General features: G+C 47.3%; 2 protein-coding genes across 2 annotated transcripts in view; both read left to right on the top strand.

The window, feature by feature from the left end:
* Nucleotides 1–13,175, top strand: part of thada (THADA armadillo repeat containing) — a gene marked incomplete at its 3' end in the record, with an annotated part of 138,474 nt that extends 125,299 nt beyond the window's left edge. Inside the window, exons 22-23 of the mRNA XM_084321916.1 lie at nt 7,013–7,122; nt 13,052–13,175. Of these exons, the coding sequence (XP_084178042.1) occupies nt 7,013–7,122; nt 13,052–13,175 (234 nt within the window). The remainder of the gene's footprint in view (nt 1–7,012; nt 7,123–13,051) is intronic.
* A 5-nt stretch (nt 13,176–13,180) lies between these two features.
* LOC311234670 (tRNA (32-2'-O)-methyltransferase regulator THADA-like) lies at nt 13,181–20,953 on the top strand (the record flags this gene model as incomplete). The annotated part of the gene is made up of 4 exons (XM_084321915.1): nt 13,181–13,197; nt 17,900–18,022; nt 18,587–18,709; nt 20,825–20,953. Exons 2-4 carry the CDS (start codon nt 17,948–17,950, stop codon nt 20,951–20,953), a joined length of 327 nt encoding a protein of 108 aa, XP_084178041.1. The 5' UTR covers nt 13,181–13,197; nt 17,900–17,947.
* Between the last annotated feature and the right edge of the window lie 1,383 nt (nt 20,954–22,336).

Raw genomic sequence — 22,336 nt, 5'->3', positions numbered from 1 at the left:
TCTCCTAGCCTATACCGTGTGTTGCACGTTTGTTTATTATGTTTGCGCTAGTGTTGTCACGATACTGGAATGTATAACTTTTGATACAGTGCCTTGAAAAATATCGATATTCGATACCATTTTCGATACCGCAGTTCAGTTTCTCGGCTTCATATGAGTTTACGTCATACATTCTTGTTCAAAGACAGCAGTATAGGGTTGGGGTTCGCTTGTCACAAAATAAATCACACTCGACTCTGGCTTATATTAGAGGGCATGTAATTATCCATCACATTCGATGACCTGACGCTCTTTGAATTCCTTGAACCAGTCGGCATGTCTGTCGGCGAGGTGCTTTGTCAAGCTGGACATGTTTTCTCCCTTGGTCTGTATGGGTTTAAAACATCTCCTACAGATGGGCTTTGTGATGTCCGTGGGCTTGCCCTGACTGTCGGCTATGTAAGCTAAATAACGCCTCGTTTCCCCCTGTGCGTCTGGTTTGTCAACGAGCCATGGACGATCAGCAAGAGCACTTGTAGTTGCAGCCTTTCATTCTGTCACCTTGAAAGATGAAAACAGCAGTTGGCACACCCACTACGCCTGCATGGAGTGGAAGCAGAGCGCCGCATACACACACTGCTCCTCTGTCACACAGCGACACAACTCAATACAGGAAATACAGTTCACGAGTTCAGCCCACACCAATGATGACACAAACACACAGATTCCATAGAAATCAATCGTTTCTTAGAGCAATGATGCAACAGCCTGATGATGCAGGCGGCTTGGGCAGGATGCACATGGAGCCGTACACTCCTGGGGCAGGTGCGCTCAGCAGGGATTGGATGAGGGAAGGAAATGAAAGGGGACCTTTTCACAGGAGCGCTCGTCTCTAACTGTTGGAGTATATTCTGGAAGGGGGACGAGACTCCGCTAGCCTACGACCAGCCTCTCGACGGAGCGGCCTCCGGAGGGGGAAAAGATCACGTTGGCCCGTGATAGAATTCACTCCGTGGAGTGGCCTCAGTTTGGGTGCTGAGCGCTTGCCCTGGATGTTATATTTAAATGATAGGACAGAGCCCATTCCGAGGGGAAGCAGACACCCAGATATCCCGAGCCAGTAGGGAATCCCTGGCGAAATGTCTCCCCTAAAAGGGCAATTGAGCGAAAATCTGGGAATCTGGCCTTTCAATATGAGGGTTGGGTGGGGAGGGGTTGCTTTCCACGGATGGAAGCCGTTTGATCTAGGGTGACAAGAAAGCACAATTGAACAAGTGACGTGTGAATGGTGAATAATCATTGCAATGACAATATGCTTATCTGTGCTTATTGTAATTTTTAAACATCGTAATTTCTAAACGTTACAATATGGATATACTTACCTATACTTAAGTTCGGGATACAACCTGTGCGATCGGGGAAAAAGCGCATAATACATGACAATGAATGATCTGTATGTAAACAAAGACATTTGACACGTACCTCTTATTCCCTTAAAGAGATTGAGACGTGGAGAAAGGGAAAGAGAGACGTTTTAAAGGGCGTGGGAGAATTGGGCAACCAGAACCGCGTAGGTGGAGCAGAATCGCGCGTCATAGTGAGGGCTTCCTCCCAAAATTCCTACATAGTGCTTAAATTCTTAAAAAAGTACCGGTTCTAATACAATGGGGTATAGTACCACATTTAACAGCAGGGTATCGCGATACCTTTCTAGTATCGGTATACCACACAACACTAGTTTTCACTGTCCTCATAATCACCCTGCTCTGAATCATACGCCTGGCACGGATTCAGACGACATACTATAGAGGAAACCTCAACCATACATATTCATTTTGAGTTATAAAAGGCCCTTCTCAGTTCCCCCTCAAACCACACACACAGCGAGATATGCGACGACATGCACGTCCCTCGTCTGAAGCGATTAGCTTGAGTCCCTGTGCTGCGAGTATGAGCAGGGGTGGTCTTTTTATGGTCCACTCTGGCCTTGCGCCGGTGATGTCACTTGACGTGTCCGTACGGCATGCCAACCGCTGCGGTCACCGCGGCGACGGAGCTCCTTGTGCAACAGATGAGCGCGACCGAAGCAGCTCCATGGATCCCTGTGTCACCTTCTCCCTTCCTCCTTTTATTAGCTCTCTTCCATCCATCCCCTGGCCCTGTGTGGGTGTGGGTGGGGTCGGGTGTTGGGCGTTCCCTAGATACGCCCAACACCCGAATGTAATTTTTTAACATTCGAAGCTTCGATTGAAGTATTCGAACAAAGCTTGGAATGTCTATAAAAAAAACTTTTTAATTACAAATAAATATATATATATATTTTTTTTTTATACTAAATCCTCAATTTGAATAAAGTGATTAATCTGATTAAATTAGTCTTTTTCTTTTATTAAATCAACTTTCTTTAATGAATATAACTCATCAGTTTCGTCAACATAAATAATCCAATAAGGGCACGGTTGGTATGAAAGTGATGGTGACGTTTTATAGTATAATATTAGTGTAGCCTAATCTTTAACTGCAACTGTGAAAAAAAAAACCTATTGGTTTAAACAGATTGAATAGACACAAAAAAAAAGTTTTTTTTCTTTTTTTTTTATTAAAAATTAAAAAATCGAATGTTGATTTAGAATTCGAATGTCAACATTATGATCGAAGCTTCGAAGCATTCGGTACAGCCCTACTAGATACGTGGAAATTCAAGCTGCTTGTCGTGGCATTTCGCGGTCATATTGAGAATATTGTACCATGTTGTTTACTGGCATGACTAAGACATCTAGAGTAATTTTGTTAAGAGGGCACTGGTTACCCTGTTAAAACTCCCTTGTGTGTGTGCGTGCGTGCGTGCACACGTGTACATACGCTTGTGTTAACAGTCCACAGGGTGTCGGTGTTTGGAAAGCGGGTCTGGCTTGGTCTGGTGTAGACCAATTCACTATGGCCTACCACAGCGATGACACGCTTGATCAAATAGGCCTGCTTTAGTTTGTGTGTATGTGTGTGTGTGAGCGTGCGTGCGTGTGTGTGTTCCTGACAGAGACAGAGACACATCTTTCCGACGCCCGTGCTGTCAACCTCCTGCGGTCCCTGTCCAGCATCCCGTGTTGGGATCCCGTCGGCACGGCAACATGGCAGATGTTTCCTTTAACCGGCCCGGCACCATAGCAACAGCAGCAGTTGTTGACATGGATGATGGGCCGGTGTTTAATCTTTGCTATTGATGATCCAGAGCTGAGGAGGTTCGAGATGGAGGGGGAGAGCGAGAGAGAGAGTGAAAGGGAGTATACTTCCGCCATCTTGGGAGAGCACTCAAAAGACCTCCAGAGTTTGACAGCTTTCGTGTTTGTTTAGCCTGTCTTGGCCCTGATTGGTTGAAGTGCTGGTTACACAGAGGAGACGGAACCATCAGTCTGGCCCTGAGCTAAAGGAGTAGTACACACACACACATATACGCATTGAGCAGAAGTGATCGTGTCATCGTTAAGTTAACATAACATTACTACATATGGGTTTCCTTGTGTCCCACATCCTCTCTCTGTCTCACTGGTAGTTAAGATGGCTGATGATAAGACTTGTTATTGTCCTCAAAGTTCTCCACAAACATAGGTCTCTCTCAGGGGACGGACAGTTGAGCCTGAAGGCCTGGGTCTGAGAGTATGGCTCATGCTTTCCTGGAAGTCTAGTGGGCTGTCCTGGCCCACGGTCTCCACGCCCCAGTAGGACTATACTATCTGGAACATGTGTCTGTCCTCAAGGCTATAATGTTTACACGGATCCTCATATCCACGAAAGGCTAAAGACTCTCAGACCTTTTGTTAAAAGCACTAGTCTGTGATGGTTCCCGGCTCGTGTAACTAGCTAACTGGGACCCTTAAATTGGTTGGTTAAAACGGAATAGAATATAACGGAACGGAATAATTTGTGGAATAGAATAGCTGCCTTTAACTAGATACAGGTCCTTTTTTATTTCCCTTGCCATCTCTCGGCCAGGATTGCATAATTCCTGCTGGGTTCTGCAGTCATTAAGATTCAACCACAACAATAACAATGCTGGCCCAGCTGCAGCGGCCCTATCGGCCTCATCAGCCGCTCAGACGGAGCGTTAACCCAGGGCCCGGCGCGGCTGTCAGAGGAAACGTCAGCTATTTGGGTCACCGACACGGCCCTGAGCCATCCATGTAATTAGAGTTGGGAAACTTCTCCCTCCGCACATGGACGTTTTCTGGGAAACGTGCGCGTTGCAAACAGGAAGTTGACATCTAAATACAAGTTCTCTCTCCCCCCACAGCGCAGGAAGCCTGCCTGGCCCTTTTTAACGGTTACACCAACGGGAACCTTGGGGAGGGAACCGGCCGTAAAAATAGCCGTAGCCACAGCCGAACGCGGCGCTTCTCAGCACCGCACCGCAGTGGTTTGGTCCCGGGCGGCCGCGGCGCTCGAACAGTGACTTTTGCTCCCATTTTTACCCCAGTGAGGTCAGGCTGTCCGTGGAGCCCACTCTGGCCAGCGATTTAGCTGGAGCTACGAGCAGAGCTGATGTGATAAGTCATTGGGCTGGTACCACTGTGGTCACCTGGGTCCATATTTGGGTTTATTTAAGTGGCTTGGAACTACTTAAGGACCACAGGGTCAATTGAGTTGATGGGGCCAGTCCTTCGGGTGTGCCAGCGGTTCAGAAAATGTTTTTAAGCGCCATTTGCTTTGTAAGCCTGTGGTTAGAAGAGTTAGAAGAAGCTGAACATCTCCAGGATCGGTGAGTAAGGGTTAGGTCAGATGATGTAATGGTGTGTGTCTCTGGGTGTGCGTTTGTGTTACTTTAGAAGCAGTGCTGTTGCCTGTTGTTGTCTCTCTTTTTCACACGGGCCAGTACACGCCCGGCCCCTACTTACCCCTCCCTGTGCCCTTTGTGCCACCCCAGACTGGTGCAGGGCCCGCAGCCCAGCCTGCCCCTGTGGCGGTGATGCCACAGCCCTAATGACAGGGCACCCAAGCTGAGCATCCGCCTCGCCCTGCCCCTCACCTGCGACCCACTCATGTGTTTACACACTGTGACAGAAACACAACTGGGTTGTGTGTGTGTGTGTGTGTGTGTGTGTGTGTGTGTGTGTGCGTGTGTGTGTGTGTGTGTGTGTGTGTGTGTGTGTGTGTGTGTGTATGTATGCATAGCTAGAATATTGTTACTAACTGTGTTACTAACCCGCTGGTTTTACTGACACCACTCATTATGCGGATGGCGTGTTTCAACACACTGTCACGCTACTGACATGCCGCTCTCACGCTTGACAGGTCGGGCTCAAACTAGTATGTCTAAAACTAGAGTCTGTCCGATCGTCACACTGTAGCTTAACACATTCGGGGCCATCCACGTATATATACGTGATTGGGAGCCAGCGCTTGACGGCCAATCACGTATATATATATATATGTGTTTAACTCGTTATTTCTTTTATTGGCTATTGCCATTCATAATTCATCGAGGCACCTTGTGCATTTCTGTGTGTGTCAATACCGCCCCCTAACGCATTGTGGCAGCAACTGTACTACATTAGAAACGCTGTGGTTTGTTATCTGGGCCGAGCTGAGCCGTGCGGGCAGGGTTTAAATACTCTGTCGAGGTAACCTGTTTCAACGATACATCTGCGAGGCTGCCCCCCCCCCCCCCCCCCCCCCCCTCCATGTGCAATGCTGTTGAACGTGGCACGGACCTCCGCGCCCATTACTTCCAATGGCGATCAGATAATTGGATAATTTAGCATTACATCAGAGACAAGGTAAGAACACTATATAAAATCTTGCATTGATCTGATATTTCTTTCTCCCGCGATTGAAGCTGTGTGTGTGGACCGTGTTGTGCTTTCTACCATTGGCTGCGGTGGTGGGTGGGCGGCGAGCACCGCGCTCCAGGGCCCTTTTCATTCTTGCATGAGGAAGGATAATAACAATAATTTAGCGTTGATTTCAGGATGATGAGATAATCAGGCGAAAAATGACAACGTGTTTAGTAGATTCCACTAAAACGCTCTTATCGCGTCTTTTCCTGGGATTACTAAGAATCACCAAAACTATACTCATATTCAAAACGGTATAAAAACGGAAATGTACGGATGAAAAAACAATCTGTTTTGTGCATGTTGACTGGAAGCAACTCACTGACAATCGACGGTGTATTAGACCCATAGCTATAATATAAGATATATTTTAAGCACTCGCAAGTGAACAAAGCGCCCCATTGACTTACAGCACTTGCGTTCTATACAGAAGGTAAACAGCGACCCCTGGTCGTGAATGTGTTAACCTTGTTTACCAAATGTATTACATTTCATAGAGGGGTTGTTAAGAAATGCCAACTCAGTCTAACTAATCATCTAATACAGTTGGTTGGCACAGCTAATAACTAATATAATAAACAGGTTACAGTTGGTTGGCAAAGCTAATATCTAATAATCAGGTTACAGTTGGTTGGCACAGCTAATCACTAATAATCTATTAAACCGGTTACAGTTGGTTGGCACAGCTAATCACTAATAATCGAATAAAGATGTTACAGTTGGTACTTGGTTGGCACAGCTAGTTTCAAGTTTCAAGTTTGTTTATTATTAGTCACAACAAAATACAGAATACTTTATAATGAAATGCTTGTTTCTGTATGAGCCCCTGAGAGTGTGCTACATACAGTAAAAAGAAAGTAAAACATAATTGTTTTCTCTATGTCCCTCTCTCTCGCTCTCTCTCTCTCTCTCTCTCTCTCTCTGTTTCTCTATGTCCCCGTCTTTCTCTCTCTCTCTCTCTCTCTCTCTCTCTCTCTCTCTCTCTCTCTCTCTCTCTCTCTCTCTCTCTCTCTCTCTCTGTTTCTCTATGTCCCCCTCTCCTCTTTCTCTCTCTCTCTTTCTCTCTCTGTCTCTCTCTCTCTCTCTCTCTCTATCTCTCTCTCTCTCTATCTCTCTCTCTCTCTCTCTCTCTCTCTCTCTCTCTCTCTCTCTCTCTCTCTCTCTCTCTCTCTCTCTCTCTCTCTCTCTCTCTCTCTCTCTCTCAGGTGGAGGGTGTAGGGATGTATTTCCGTCAGCAGCTCCTACAGTCTCGTCACCGAGGTGCTTTTGAACTGGCCTACGTTGGCTTTGTACGCCTCACCGACATGCTGTGCAGGTGTGTTATTTGTGTCTGTGTGTGTACTGTATGTGTATGTAAAACGTTTGTGTGCATATATGTATCTATATAATATGTGTGTGTGTGTGTGTGTATATATATATATATACTGTGTGTGTGTGTAGCCGGTGTGATCTTGTCTGCGTTGTGTTTTAAAGTCGATTCGACCCCTGTTAAGGGATCGCCCTGAGTGGGAGTAGAACCCCGGACGCCGGCGTCGCGGGCGGCATCACAGACCACTAAGCAAGAAGTGAATTCACTTCTTGCTTCCGGGTCTGGATGCCTCTGGGGAGTGAGTTTACTTGTGTAACGGAGGTACCGCAGTATATCCACAGTCACGGGTACAAGTAGTGACGTGGCTGTGGATGGTAAGCGGTACTGCAAGTAAACTCACTCCCCAGAGGCATCCAGACCCGGAAGCAAGAAGTGAATTCACTTCTTGCTTAGTGGTCTGTGATGCCGCCCGCGACGCCGGCGTCCGGGGTTCTACTCCCACTCAGGGCGATCCCTTAACAGGGGTCGAATCGACTTTAAAACACAACGCAGACAAGATCATACCGGCCACATGTGGTGCCGTTAGACCCGGATGCCCTGGGTGGAGTGAGTTTAGTGGGGTGAGTGTAACGGAGGTACCGCAGTATATCCACAGTCACGGGTACAAGTAGTGACGTGGCTGTGGATGGTAAGCGGTACTGCAAGTGTGGCCGGTGTGATCTTGTCTGCGTTGTGTTTTAAAGTCGATTCGACCCCTGTTAAGGGATCGCCCTGAGTGGGAGTAGAACCCCGGACGCCGGCGTCGCGGGCGGCATCACAGACCACTAAGCAAGAAGTGAATTCACTTCTTGCTTCCGGGTCTGGATGCCTCTGGGGAGTGAGTTTACTTGCAGTACCGCTTACCATCCACAGCCACGTCACTACTTGTACCCGTGACTGTGGATATACTGCGGTACCTCCGTTACACTCACCCCACTAAACTCACTCCACCCAGGGCATCCGGGTCACGGCACCACATGTAGCCGGTGTGATCTTGTCTGCGTTGTGTTTTAAAGTCGATTCGACCCCTGTTAAGGGATCGCCCTGAGTGGGAGTAGAACCCCGGACGCCGGCGTCGCGGGCGGCATCACAGACCACTAAGCAAGAAGTGAATTCACTGCTTGCTTCCGGGTCTGGATGCCTCTGGGGAGTGAGTTTTACTTGCAGTACCGCTTAACGTCCACAGCCACTTCACGACTTGTACCTCGTGACTGTGGATATACTGCGGTACCTCCGTTACACTCACCCCTCTAAACTCACTCCACCCAGGGCATCCGGGTCACGGCACCACATGTGGCCGGTGTGATCTTGTCTGCGTTGTGTTTTAAAGTCGATTCGACCCCTGTTAAGGGATCGCCCTGAGTGGGAGTAGAACCCCGGACGCCGGCGTCGCGGGCGGCATCACAGACCACTAAGCAAGAAGTGAATTCACTTCTTGCTTCCGGGTCTGGATGCCTCTGGGGAGTGAGTTTACTTGCAGTACCGCTTACCATCCACAGCCACGTCACTACTTGTACCCGTGACTGTGGATATACTGCGGTACCTCCGTTACATGTGTATAATAATAATAATAATAATAATAATAATAATAATAATAATAATAATACATTTATTTTATATAGCGCCTTACATTAGGAATCTCAAAGCGCTTTACATACATGGCATTATAGCATACAGACAAACACAGTACAGGGACAAACGCAGTACATGGACTTTCACAATGATGACATAGTGGGGATAATACAGAGAGAGGGAGACAACTTAGAGACAAGACAGAGAAAATTTTTTAATAAATAATAATACTAAAATATAGGTGTGTACAGATGTGAAAATGTAAGTGATGCAGGGGTTGGGGGGTCAGGAGTGAGGGTATGCAAGATTGAACAGGTGGGTTTTGAGGTGGGACTTAAATGTTTCTACAGATGGAGCTTCTTTGATGTGTAATGGGATTTGATTCCAGAGTCGGGGGGGGAAGCAGAGGAGAATGATTTGTTTTCTGTGGATTTAAGGCGGTAGTGTGGTATGCTCAGAAGGGGTAAGTTGGATGAGCGGAGTGAGCGGGAGGGAGTGTAGTGTTGAAGAAGGTTGTAGATGTAATCAGGTGCTAGGGAGTGGAGGGCTTTGTAAGTGAGGAGACAGATCTTAAAGTCAATCCTATACTTGACAGGGAGCCAGTGAAGTGAGGAGAGGACAGGTGTGATGTGGGAGAATTTGGGGCAGCGGGTGATCTGAATTAGTTGAAGTTTATGGAGGGATTTAGATGTTGAGCCAATGAGTAATGCATTACAGTAATCTAGACGGGAGAAAATGAGGGCATGAACCAGCTTTTCAGTGTCTAATGGGTTTGGATTGCGTTATAGTCTTGGTGACAATATCTGTAGAAACTTCAGTGAAGTGTGATAGTTTGGTGCCTGTGAATATAGGATCTGGGGGGGAGTGGGTGTGCTGGGCGGTGTTGGCTAAGATATCTTTTCGAATGTTGTCAACTTTGTTGGTAAAAAAGTTCATGAAGAGGTTACATTGGTCAGTGGATGCTGGGAGTGTGGCTGGTTTAACTGGTGCAATGAGAGTGTTGATGGTGGAAAAAAGAGACCTGGGGTTGTTGCGGCGTGTTTCAATCTGGGTGGAGTAGTATTGGGATCTGGCCGTTTACAGGGCTTTAGAATAGGACTCTTGATGGGACTGATAGGCAAGGAGGTGGATGTTTGAACCAGTTTGCAACCATTTGCGTTGAAGCTGTCGACCAGTTGTTTTTAGGGAACGCAGTTCAGGGGTATACCAGGGAGCAGAGCGGGGAAAGGAGACTGTACGTGACTTTAGGGGGGCAGCTTTGTCTTGAATGGCGATGAGAGATGTGTTATACAGTTGAACAGCATGGTTGGGGGAGTGAGATTGAAGCACATTTACAGAGGAGGTTATGTCATTGCACAGAATGGGGAGATTGTACATTGCGGAAAGTGATTGTGTTTACTGTTAGTGAGTGGTAGAGGAATAGACAGATTAAAGCAAACAGCAAGGTGATCAGAGATTCCAAGTTCAGAGCTTGTGAGAGAAGTAATAGATAAACCAGATAAGCAGACTAGATCTAGGGTGTGGCCATGTTTGTGGGTTGGAAAATGTACACATTGTTGCAGATTGTAACAGTCAAGCAGGGAAAGAAATTATTTTGCCAGGTTGCAGTGTGAAGAGTCTACATGTATATTTAAATCACCCAGGAGCAGTACACTTTTGTAGGTGGGGCACAGGGCAGACAGTAGTTCTGATAGTTCATTGTGAAAAACAGTGTTATTGGCTTTGGGGGGGTCTATACACAAGAATGACGAGCACAGGGTTGGCAGGAGGTTTGAGGTGGAAAGCAAGACATTCAAATGAGGTGAATTCAGAAACAGTCATTGGAGTGAGTGAAATGCTGGATCGGTAAAAAATGTCTAATCCACCCCCACGTCCGTGGGAGCGTGATTTTTCAATGTAATTGTAACCAGGTGGGGTGACTTCGTTTAGTTGTTGGGGTTTGTGCCAAGTTTCACAGGTAAAGAGAATGTCCAGGTTTTGCTCGCTGATGTAGTCGTGAATAATGAATGATTTATTGCTAAGTGAGCGGGTGTTCAGGAGAGTCATTTTGGGGCAAAAGTTAGGTATCTACTAGCCCTGTGGATGTTGTGGTATGTACTGTGTTATTGGTCATCTCTGTTTAACAGCACTAGCCTTCTGGGGTGTCTCTGGTGATACAGTTCTGCCAGGGACAACATTGAGTTTGGCTGGGGGGCTAGGAGCCTCATCCCGGGCCAGGCGGCACCCCTGACCTCCCCGTCACCTCCGCTCTGCCGGGCCTGGAGATATTCCCCCCCTGTCTCCCCGAGACATGGAAAAAACCTCGAAATTGTTTTGGTTCCGAATGACATGAAAATAATTCCTGGGTCTTTTCGGACCGCTCCCGAGTTCCTGGAAGCCGCCTCTGGCCCTGCAGCACGTGACGAACCACAAGAGAACGACGAGAACGCTGTTGACAGACACACTGAGCTAAGCAGACCTGACCAGCTGAAGCAAAAAGCCGGATTTGTCTCGTCCACATACAGCGCGGTTCTCCCCAGCGGAGGCCTTGGGTGTTGTGTCATGGAGGCGACATTCTAGTGGTTGTGTGTGGGCGCACTGGGAGAGTGTATGTGTGTTCCATTCTGGGCCGTGTGTGTGTGGGGTGCAGGGGTGTAGGGGTGGGAAGAGCACTGTGTGAATGGCATTCAGGCCATGTGTGCCGGTTATGGGGTGTTGATTGTGGGGTGCTTAACTGCTGTCTTTTGATGCCCTGTGTGTTTTGTTTCTGGGGGCGGTACGTTCCACTGTGCTCCGTGTCTGTCCCTCTTGTGTGTGCGTGTGTGTGTGTGTGTGTGTGTGTGTGCGTGCGTGCGTGTGCATGTGCTTGCTCATTCATTTGTCTCCATGTATGCGAGTGTGTGTGTGCATGCATTTACGTGTCAAAGTGAGTACCGGGTATGCCTCCAAATCCATTGTCTGTCTGTTTGTGTGTCTGTGTACATATGTATTTATTTGGTCACTTCTTCATTGTTTTGAACATACTGTATGTTCCACACCGTGTGTGTGTGTGTGTGCGCATGAGAGAGAGAGAGAGAGCGAGTGAATCCATATGCGTGTGTTTGTGTGTGCCTTGTGTGTCTTGCTCCGTGTGTGGGGCTGTGTACACACTCCAGCCTGCCAGCCAGCCAGCCAGCCCTGCCCTTGGCCTGTCCTCCTAGCTGGATTGTTTGATCTGGCCTCCCTGGTCCAGCGGCTCTTGTAAAACAGCAGCTCCTTTCAGAGCTGTAGTGTGAGGAGGGCACATTCCTCCCCAGCCGTCTACCACCCTGAGTGTGTGTGTGTGTGTGTGTGTACTGTACGTACAGGGGGGATGGTAGGAGCAGACACTATCATATGCGTCCACCGTGTTAACTAAACACATTAGTTGGGAGGGGAGGGGAGGGGGAACGAGACATATTCCAACACACCGACCACAACCCACCTTGTTAAATCTGACCAAATCACCCACTGTGTGTTAACATGTGTTTTCTGTCTGTGAAAACGTGTTGTGGCGGTCTGGCATGTTTTAGACGTCAAACGTGTCCAGTAATAATGTATCGAATTAACTGTAACGTATCCAGTTCAGTGTTCATTTACGCAATTCTCTTTTGTTTTTGGAGATATATGCCTCTCTTTAAAGGTAGGATTTTTAATGCTGTCAAACAGCAACCGCTAGGTAAAAGAGCCCCATTCTAGGTACGGTGCTCTGTTTACATTTCTTTGTCTTGGTTTGATGTGTGGATTGAATTTGAGTGTGTATACGGGAGGGGTTGCTATTGCTGGCCACACCTCAGGCTCCACTCAAATCCAACCCGTACATCAAACTAAGACAAAGAGATGTAAACAGAGCGCAGTACCTAGAATGGGGCTCTTCTGCCTAGAGGCCGCTGTTTGACGGCATTACAGATTCTACCTGATACCAGAAGACAACAATACAGATGGATGCTAGTTTGTGTAGACAGATGGCTGCAGACGGGTGTTTAAAGGACACATTTAAACACACTATAGACCACGTGTTTCATATAAGATGACAGTAAGTTGACATATTATTTAATGATCAAATGAGTTGTCCGGTGTGTGAATGTTTTTGTGAACATCATCATGTACCTGTTGGGATGTTAGATCCTAATGTGAAACACTGATTTCTATATGTCTGCACTTTATGTGCTCATGTTGTGCCTGTCTTTTTTTCTGCTGTGAAGCACTTTGAGCTGCAATTCTTGTATGAAAGGTGCTATAAAAATAAAGTTTATTATTATTACCCCTCTCCACAGACTAAGGAATAGGTCTTGGGTAATTGGAATGTTGTGTGTGCGTGCTTTAGGAGCGGGAGTGGGACCCTCCAGCAGCTGCCTGCCCGCTGGCTGACTGAGGTCCTGGAGGAGGTCAAGTCCAGTGACCCTTCGTCCAAACTGTGCGCCACTAGACGCAGCGCTGGGATCCCCTTCTGGGATCCCCTTCTACATCCAGGTCTGTGTGTGTGTTAGTGTATCTCTGTGTGTTCGTGTGCGTGTAGATAAGATGCAATACCTCCGCCTGTGCACTCTGAAGCCCATTACTTCCAGCAGCTTGCGTTGTGCAACAGCGGCTCTTTGCTGTGAAGCGCCTTGATGAACTCAGTTGAACTATTGCGCTGCACGCTCTGATGATCCTCCCACACCACAGAAAGAAAACAACAGGCAGCCCGCCAGGCTGTCGATCGCGGCTTCATCACAATTCCCTTAATCGTGCAAAAACGCATCTCCAACCCAAGTGGACATGCCAGGTCGGACATGCCAGGTCTGTGTGGACATCTACTCAGATTAGCGCTGAATCTATCAGCGATGACGCGTGACATGTGAAAGCCCAGTAACACAGTGAGAGGCTAACTGTTGAAGACGGGCTCAAAGAACACCAGAGCTGCACCCACAGATAGATTTTTTATTTGTATCTACTTTTTCTCCCCATTTTCTGTTTTTCTCCCATCCTCAATTTCGTATTGTCCAATTCTACCCTCCCCTGTCTCGAACGTTGTTAGGCCATGCCTCCCACAAGCCGGCTGCAATGTGGACGAAGCCTTGCATCACGTGTCCCCTCCGGTACTCGAGGAGGCAGCCGTTGCATCTTTTTACCTGCACAGCGCGATCTCTCAGCGGCGAGGAGTAACGCGTGGGAGGGTCACGCCACCCCCGTTGCTTCCTGATTCTGCTGCGCAGGCGCACCAACCGACCTGTAGGAGTCGCTGTCCACAACGTCCGATCCCCACCCACCAGCTTCCCCACCCCTAACACTGCCAATTGTGTTAGTATGAACGACCAGCCAAGCTGGTAGCAACGCCGAGAGCTGGGCTCGAACCCAGCATCTCCTGCACTAGTGGCGAGCGCCTTGCCCACTGCGCCACGTAGCCGCCACCCACCGATAAATTAAACTAAACTATATATTTTACTGTGAGAGATTTGTGTTTGTGTTTCTGTTTACCCTCGGCAGTTCTTCAGCACTAATACTGGAAGAACATTGTGTTTTTCAATCCATCTCTCTCACGCACACACACACACACGCACGTGCATGCATGCATGCACACACACGCTGTCTTTTTGTTGACCCCACCATCCTAGTAGTAGTCACCAACCCCACGCACTTTAGCAATGTGTCTTAATCTCTCTGACCGTCACACTCTGAGGACTGGCTCTAGTTATCAGTCCTCCACCAGCTCTGTGATTACAGTATACAGTGCAGGCAGACGTTTGACCTGGACACCGGAGAGCACCATGTCACATAATAAGATATCATAATAACTCTGTCCTTCCTGTTCGGAGGGGGAGAGCAAGACGGATATAACGAGATGGCGGGACGGAGGGAGTAAACCAAGAGGAGAGACGGAGACAAAGTGGAGAGATAGACCACTGGGGGAGTTGAAACGGTGAAATGGAAAACGGAGAGATAAGATAAGGGAGAGACCGAAGGCGGCGAGGAAGCGAGGGGAAAAAAGCTGAAGTCAACCCCTTGGCAGGCCTTTAGCTGCATTCCTTCAGAGAGAGAGAGAGAGAGAGAGAGAGAGAGAGAGAGAGACTTCACAGGAAACAGATGAGAACCTCTTCTCTTCTTTCCTCTCCTCTTATCTCATGTCCTCCTCTCCTCTCCCTGACTCTCCTTTCCTGCTCTCCTTACCTCTCCTCCTCTCCTTTCCTCTTTTTTCCTCTCATCTCCTCTCTTCGCTTATTTTCTCTTCCCATTTCCTTTCCTCTCCACTCCTCTCCTTTCATTGCCTTTCCTTTCCTCCCCTTTTCTCTCCTCTCCTCTCTACTCCTATCTACTCCGTTCTTGCTCTCCTTACCTCTCATTTCCTCTACTCTCCTCTCTCCACTACTTTCCTCTCTTCTCCTCATTTCTTCTCCTCTCCACTCCTCTCCTCTCTTCTCTTCTCCTCTTCGTCCTGCTCCTCTTCACCCTCTCATCTTCTCTCCTCCCCTCTCCTCTCCTTTCCTCTCCTCTCTACTCCTCTCCTCTTCTCTCTCCCATCTCTCCCCAGGCCAGGCATACAGCTGGCTCTAGTCATGCTCCTAAAGTAGAATAGTCCACTGCTCCCACAGCAGCCAGCCCGCGCACACTCCCCCTCCCTAGCTCTGCGCACACTGATGACATCACACAGTAAAGACAGCTGTGTTTATGTAAACAGGCTTTATGTAATGGTTTGGTTGCAGCACTGTGAGGTAGAATAATGTTACATTCACCCCCTCTCTTCTTCCCTGTCCTCTCTCTAATCCAGGCCATGGCTTCTCAACGTTGGGATCAATAGGAAAATGGGCTCCTCAAAATTCCTAATCTTACTCAAATATATCTATATACCTATTTCTATAAGCCTATAAACAGATGTTGATTTTGCACTCAGTTTGAGAGTTTGGGCTTCGAACTTCGTCAGGGTTTTTCGAATGGACGTTCGAACCTTCGTTTTTAACAATAATAAAAAATAATCCAACGTTTTTTTTTTTTTTTTTTTTTTTATTCATATCCTCAAACTAAATCCTCAATTTGAATAAAGTCATTAATCTGATTAAATTAGTCTTTAAATATTTTCTTTTTGTCAATTAATGGATATAACTCATCAGTTTTAATACTACTGTATAATATTAGTGTAGCCTAATCTTAACTGCAACTGTGAAGAAAAACCCCATTGGTTTAAACAGAATGAATAGACACATAAAAAAATATATATATAATTTTTTTATTCTAATGTTGATTTAGAATTCGAATGCCAACGTAAGACTCACTTCTTCAACCATTATCTGAAATGATAATAATTAAAAAAAAATCTAACCCTGACTAACCTTACTGTCATGCACTTGTCCTAATAAACTAACCTACACTGTAACACGCAACACTTTGATGAACATTGTTACTCAGCTGATAGAGTTATACCCTTCTTGCTGTCTTGTTGTACAGAACTTGTAAGTCGCTTTGGATAAAAGCGTCAGCTAAATGACTAAATGTAAATGTAACAAACGAACGTTTGGGCTCAGCCTAACGGTGCGGCTGTTCCCTAAGTCTACTGCATGCACAGAGAAGAAAAGGGTATGTATCTGCTTGTCTAACTCCAGGGTAGAGTGCAAGTAAGCTAATTTCCAAAGAAGTTGGTGTGTTCCTTTTAATATGGGGTCACTGTGAAGAAAGTGTGGGACTGCTCTAATCCCTCTCCATGTCTCTGTTGGCTGTGTGCTCTAATCCCTCTCCATGTCTCTGTTGGCTGTATGCTCTAATCCCTCTCTATGTTTCTGTTGGCTGTATGCTCTAATCCCTCTCTATGTTTCTGTTGGCTGTGTGCTCTAATCCCTCTCTATGTATATGTTGGCTGTGTGCTCTAATCCCTCTCTATGTCTCTGTTGGTTGTATGATCTAATCCCTCTCTATGTTTCTGTTGGCTGTGTGCTCTAATCCCTCTCCATGTCTCTGTTGGCTGTATGATCTAATCCCTCTCTATGTTTCTGTTGGCTGTATGCTCTAATCCCTCTCTGTCTCTGTTGGCTGTGTGCTCTAATCCCTCTCCATGTCTCTGTTGGCTGTATGATCTAATCCCTCTCTATGTTTCTGTTGGCTGTGTGCTCTAATCCCTCTCTATGTATATGTTGGCTGTATGCTCTAATCCCTCTCTATGTCTCTGTTGGCTGTACGCTCTAATCCCTCTCTATGTCTCTGTTGGCTGTGTGCTCTAATCCCTCTCTGTCTCTGTTGGCTGTGTGCTCTAATCCCTCTCTATGTCTCTGTTGGCTGTGTGCTCTAATCCCTCTCTGTCTCTGTTGGCTATGTGCTCTAATCCCTCTCTGTCTCTGTTGGCTGTATGCTCTAATCCCTCTATGTCTCTGTTGGCTGTGTGCTCTAATCCCTCTATATGTCTCTGTTGGCTGTGTGCTCTAATCCCTCTCTGTCTCTGTTGGCTGTGTGCTCTAATCCCTCTCTATGTCTCTGTTGGCTGTGTGCTCTAATCCCTCTCCATGTCTCTGTTGGCTGTGTGCTCTAATCCCTCTCTATGTCTCTGTTGGCTGTGTGCTCTAATCCCTCTCTGTCTCTGTTGGCTGTGTGCTCTAATCCCTCTATGTCTCTATTGGCTGTATGCTCTAATCCCTCTCTGTCTCTGTTGGCTGTACGCTCTAATCCCTCTCTATGTATCTGTTGGCTGTATGCTCTAATCCCTCTATGTATCTGTTGGCTGTGTGCTCTAATCCCTCTCTATGTATCTGTTGGCTGTGTGCTCTAATCCCTCTCTATGTATCTGTTGGCTGTATGCTCTAATCCCTCTATGTATCTATTGGCTGTATGCTCTAATCCCTCTCTGTCTCTATTGGCTGTATGCTCTAATCCCTCTCTGTCTCTATTGGCTGTATGCTCTAATCCCTCTCTGTATCTGTTGGCTGTATGCTCTAATCCCTCTCTATGTATCTGTTGGCTGTATGCTCTAATCCCTCTATGTATCTGTTGGCTGTGTGCTCTAATCCCTCTCTATGTCTCTGTTGGCTGTATGCTCTAATCCCTCTCTATGTCTCTGTTGGCTGTGTGCTCTAATCCCTCTCTATGTCTCTGTTGGCTGTGTGCTCTAATCCCTCTTTATGTCTCTGTTGGCTGTGTGCTCTAATCCCTCTTTATGTCTCTGTTGGCTGTGCGCTGATGTACCTAAACTGTCCTCCATCTCCTTCTCCTCCAGGCACTGCTGTCCTCTGAGCCCAAGTCGTCCAGCTGCAGTCTCCTAAAGATGACCATGAGAGAGCTGACCGCCTTGGCCATACCCTCCACAGACAGAGGCACAGAACACTCTACCGTTCCTCAGGTACTAACATTCCACAGTTCTCTACCCAGTAGACCAGATGCTTGATGCTGGCCGATTCCTGGTTTTGTGTAATTACTGGCAGTGTCAAGTGTTGCTATTAGCTTATTATTAACCTCTTAAACCCGAGCCCTATTTTCTGAAAATTCGCCTACAACTGCATACCTAAGTAAATGGAAGATTGCTCCACTTCTACAAGGTCCATTTGCATGTTCTTGGTATCTAGGGACATCCATGGATCTGTATTGTGTGTATTGTGTCTGTTACTAGGCTTGTCAATTGTAATGAACCAAAGGAGAAAATACATTTTCTTTTTCTTTTTTCATTTTTGACGGTGAATAACACCATGCTAAAATTGACCAGACATTCTGTAGAGATGGATTTATGGCGTGATGCCATTCTCGTACCGGTACCGGACCGCTCGGGCTTAAGAGGTTAAGGTTTGGGAAATGCTGGGTGCTGGCTGCTTGCTTCTACTTCAACCTCCCTGAAATAACTGGATACAGTACGTGAGTTTGGTTTGACTTTGAAACGTGTCGACGCGTCGTCTCGTCTTCTCCTCCACAGGTTCATGCCCTGAACATCCTGAGGGCTCTGTACAGAGACACTCGTCTGGGAGAGAACATCATTCCCTTCGTTTCAGAGGGGATGCAGGCTGCCATTCTGGGCTTCACCTCTCCCGTCTGGGCCGTGAGTGCTCTCGCCATCCCTCTCCCCATCTCTCTCTCCATTCCTCTCTCCATCTCTCTCTCCGTCACTCTATCCCCCTCTCAATCCCTCTCCCCATCTCTCTCTCCATTCCTCTCTCCATCTCTCTCTGTCTCTCTCTATCCCTTTCTCCATTTCAGTCCCTCTCTCCACCCCTCTCCCTATTCCTCTCTATTCCTCTCCATCCCTCTCTCCATATCTCTCTCCATCCCTATCTCTATTCCTCTCTCTATCCCTCTCTCCATCCCTCTCTTTATTCCTCTCTATATCCCTCTCCATCCCTCTCTCTATTCCTCTCTATATCCCTATATCCATCCCTCTCTCTATTCCTCTCTATATCCCTCTCCATCCCTCTCTATTCCTCTCTATATCCCTCTCCATCCCTCTCTATATTCCTCTATATCCCTCTCCATCCCTCGCTCAATCCATCTCTCCAATCTCTCCATTCCTCTACGTCTCTCCCTCAGTCCCTCTCTCCACCCCTCTCTCTATCCCTCTCCATCCCCCTATCCATCTGCTTTAAAGGAACATGCCAACTTTTTTGGAAATTAGCTTACTTGCCATCTACCCTGGAGATAGACAAGCAGATACATACCCTTTTCTTCTCTGTGCATGCATTAGGCTTAGGGAACAGCCGCACCGTTAGCCTAGCTTAGCGTAATTCACTGGAAGTAGGTGTGCCAGTGTAGCCTAGTTCCCAACAGTCACGAAATGCACTACAAATACAACTCCAAAACCTTGCTGTAAACATTGTGGCGACCGTCGTGGCATAGCACTGATAAAGGGATGTCGCGGCTCAAGAAACGGGCTCTGTGTCATCCGGACAGAGGGGAGTCCCGGAAATGACGGCAAGTGGCACCCGCAACGCGTCACTTGCCGACTAGGAATTCTGTGCTGGCGAGACAATGCTGACGCTCAAGGCGAGGTGGCCGGGATACGGTGAGTGGGGCAAGACAGGTTGGCCGATTGGAGCGTGGAGCAAGGAACGGGAGCGTTTATAACGTTTCCTTATTTCCCCGTTCCCCACAGATATCCGTAGTGGACGGAGTGGAGGCATTTAGGTAGATGTTTAGTACTGACGGAACACACACATGCGCAGCACTAGGCACACACACTAGTTGATTAGTACGGCTAAGATACACCTGCGCATAATTAGTTGACACATCCCACGTGCACACACTGGTACCACACCCTACATTAACACTAGGATAGAGAGTCAAGTTGAGCGAGTTGGAGTGGTATTGTGAGAGAGAGTGAGAGATTGCGTATTCAGAGTTGTGACAGTGAGAGGTATAGTGGAAGCAGAGGAGAAAGCGAGTAGGTATTCTGTGTCTGTATCGGACCCTGGACTGGCTGAGATTCCCCCTTGTACTGACCCTGGACTGGACGACAAACCTGAATAGTGAACAATCCCCTTTCTGGCAATGAACCTCCTTTGTGTATCGACCCCCGGACTGTCTGACCATTCTATTGCCTTTCGTGCGCTTGTGGTGAGTGTGACATTGCGAGGCGCAGTCTGCTGGCTTTTGAAGTTGTTTGGTTGTTATTGAAAATTGTTATTGTGAAATTGCAAGTTCTTGTGGGTTTTTGGGCTGTGGCAGGCTGTATTCTCTATAAGGTTCGTCACAACATGTTGTGACCTGTGTATTTACCACGTGGAGAAATACAAAAAAAATAATAAGAATTCGACATTTTCGTTGTCTAATTTTGTCTCCCAAAAACTTGGCGTGTTCCTTTAACCATGCGTTGACTGTGACTAAGGACACATTTACACCCGGGAGCTGTCCAGTACAACCAGTAAAACCACAGTGCTCTGCTGCCAGGCCACTGTGCGGCTCCATTGTTTAATGGCTTTGCTCAAACTGACGACCTTCCTTCTGGTCACAAGCTCACTGCTCTGAACTGACTACCATCCCTGATCATCACCTGTTCAATACAGTAGTGTTCTCTGTCTTACGAGTCCTCCTACTTGTGTCTACTTTTTCTTACCTCCCCCCCTCTCTCTCTCTCTCTCTCTCTCTCTCTCGTCTCTCTCTCTCTCTCTCTCTCTCTCTCTCCCTCTCTCCCCCCTCCCCCCCCCCCCCCCCCCCCCCCCAGGTGAGGAACTCCTCCACTCTCCTCTTCAGCACGTTGATCACCAGGATCTTTGGGGTGAAGAAAGGGAAGGATGAACACTCTAAAAAGAACAGGTCCGCCGCCGCCTCCTGGTCCGACTCTTGTCAATAACACCTGTATCCATCTCCACCGCTAGGGGGCACTGTTGCTACACCACTCCCATAGAAAAACAGCTGTTCTATAATCAACCCCTCCAAGCTGCAGTTAGTTTGTAGGTTGTGGAAATCTGAGTCAGTTGCAATCTTCACTCCAGTTGTATAACTGTGTGTGTGTGTGTCTACATACTGTTGTAGTGAAACAGTTTTTCTCCTGTTTATTTTTCTCTCTAGTATCGTTTTCAGAGGGGTTTGTGAACACAACAGAGCTTACACCCCCCCCCCCCCCCCCTCCCACACACACACACACACACACACACACACACACACACACACACACACACAACAAACACACACTTTCACAGATTGACAGCACAAGTCCAGTTGTCCAGCACCCTCTAACCCCCTCTCCACACACTTCTCCATCGGCCTTCACCTCTGACCCCTCGTGTTTGTGTGTGTGTGTGTGTGTGTGTGTGTGTGTGTGTGTTGTGTGTGCAGCACTCGATCTACCCCTATCAACCTACTGTGATGCAGATGGTGTGTACCTACTACATAACTGTATGAGAGAGAGTGAGTCACAGTGTGCATTCTGACTGCATTGAGTGTGTTTCTTGTGTGCATTCTGACTGCATGAGTAAGTTGGCGTGTCCACGTGTATGACTATTGTGTATATACTGTACGCCTCCTAGAATTTTTTTATCTCACCTGTGTGTGTGTGTGTGTGTGTGTGTGTGTGTGTGTGTGTGTGTGTGTGTGTTGTGTGTGTGTGTGTGTGTGTGTGTGTGTGTGTGTGTGTGTGTGTGTGTGTGTGTGAGAGAGAGAGAGAGTGGGTACCTTTCTGTGGATGTGAGTGAAATACCATGTGTCCTCCTGGTCATGTCTTCTAAATCTCCAACAGAGAGGCGCAGCGGCTGTAGATCACTAGTTATGTGAGTTAGTTGATGGAGGAGACAGCAGGGGAGAGATGGAGAGCGAGAAAGAGAGAGAAAGGGAAAGAGAGAGAGAAAAGGGGAAAGAGAGAGAGGGGGGGGGAGGGAGGGAGAGAGAAAAGAGAGAGAGATATAAAGGGAGAAAGAGATGGAGAGATAAAGGGGAGAGACAGAAAGATATAGAGGGGGAGACAGAAAGAGACAAGAGAGAAAGGGGGAGAGAGGGAGAGAGACAGATATATCGTTTGCCTGTTTGATCATTTGCCTGTTTGATAACTTGCCTGAAATTGGAGCTTGCTGTAAATGTTTTATCTGTATTTTATTGTGATGTTCTTTTTTATGTTGAAACTTTCTGCTGCCTTGCTTGGCCAGATTGCTCTTGAAAAAGAGATTTTAATCTCAATGATTTATCTGGTTAAATAATGGATTTGATTGATTGATTGGAGACATACAGACGGGCAGAGGGA

The sequence above is a fragment of the Notolepis coatsorum genome (genome assembly GCF_963971535.1).
Source record: "Notolepis coatsorum genome assembly, chromosome: 9".
NCBI classification, from domain to species: Eukaryota; Metazoa; Chordata; class Actinopteri; order Aulopiformes; family Paralepididae; genus Notolepis; species Notolepis coatsorum.
The sequence above is the reverse complement of the archived record's forward strand: the minus strand, read 5'-3'. Positions and strand labels throughout refer to the sequence as shown.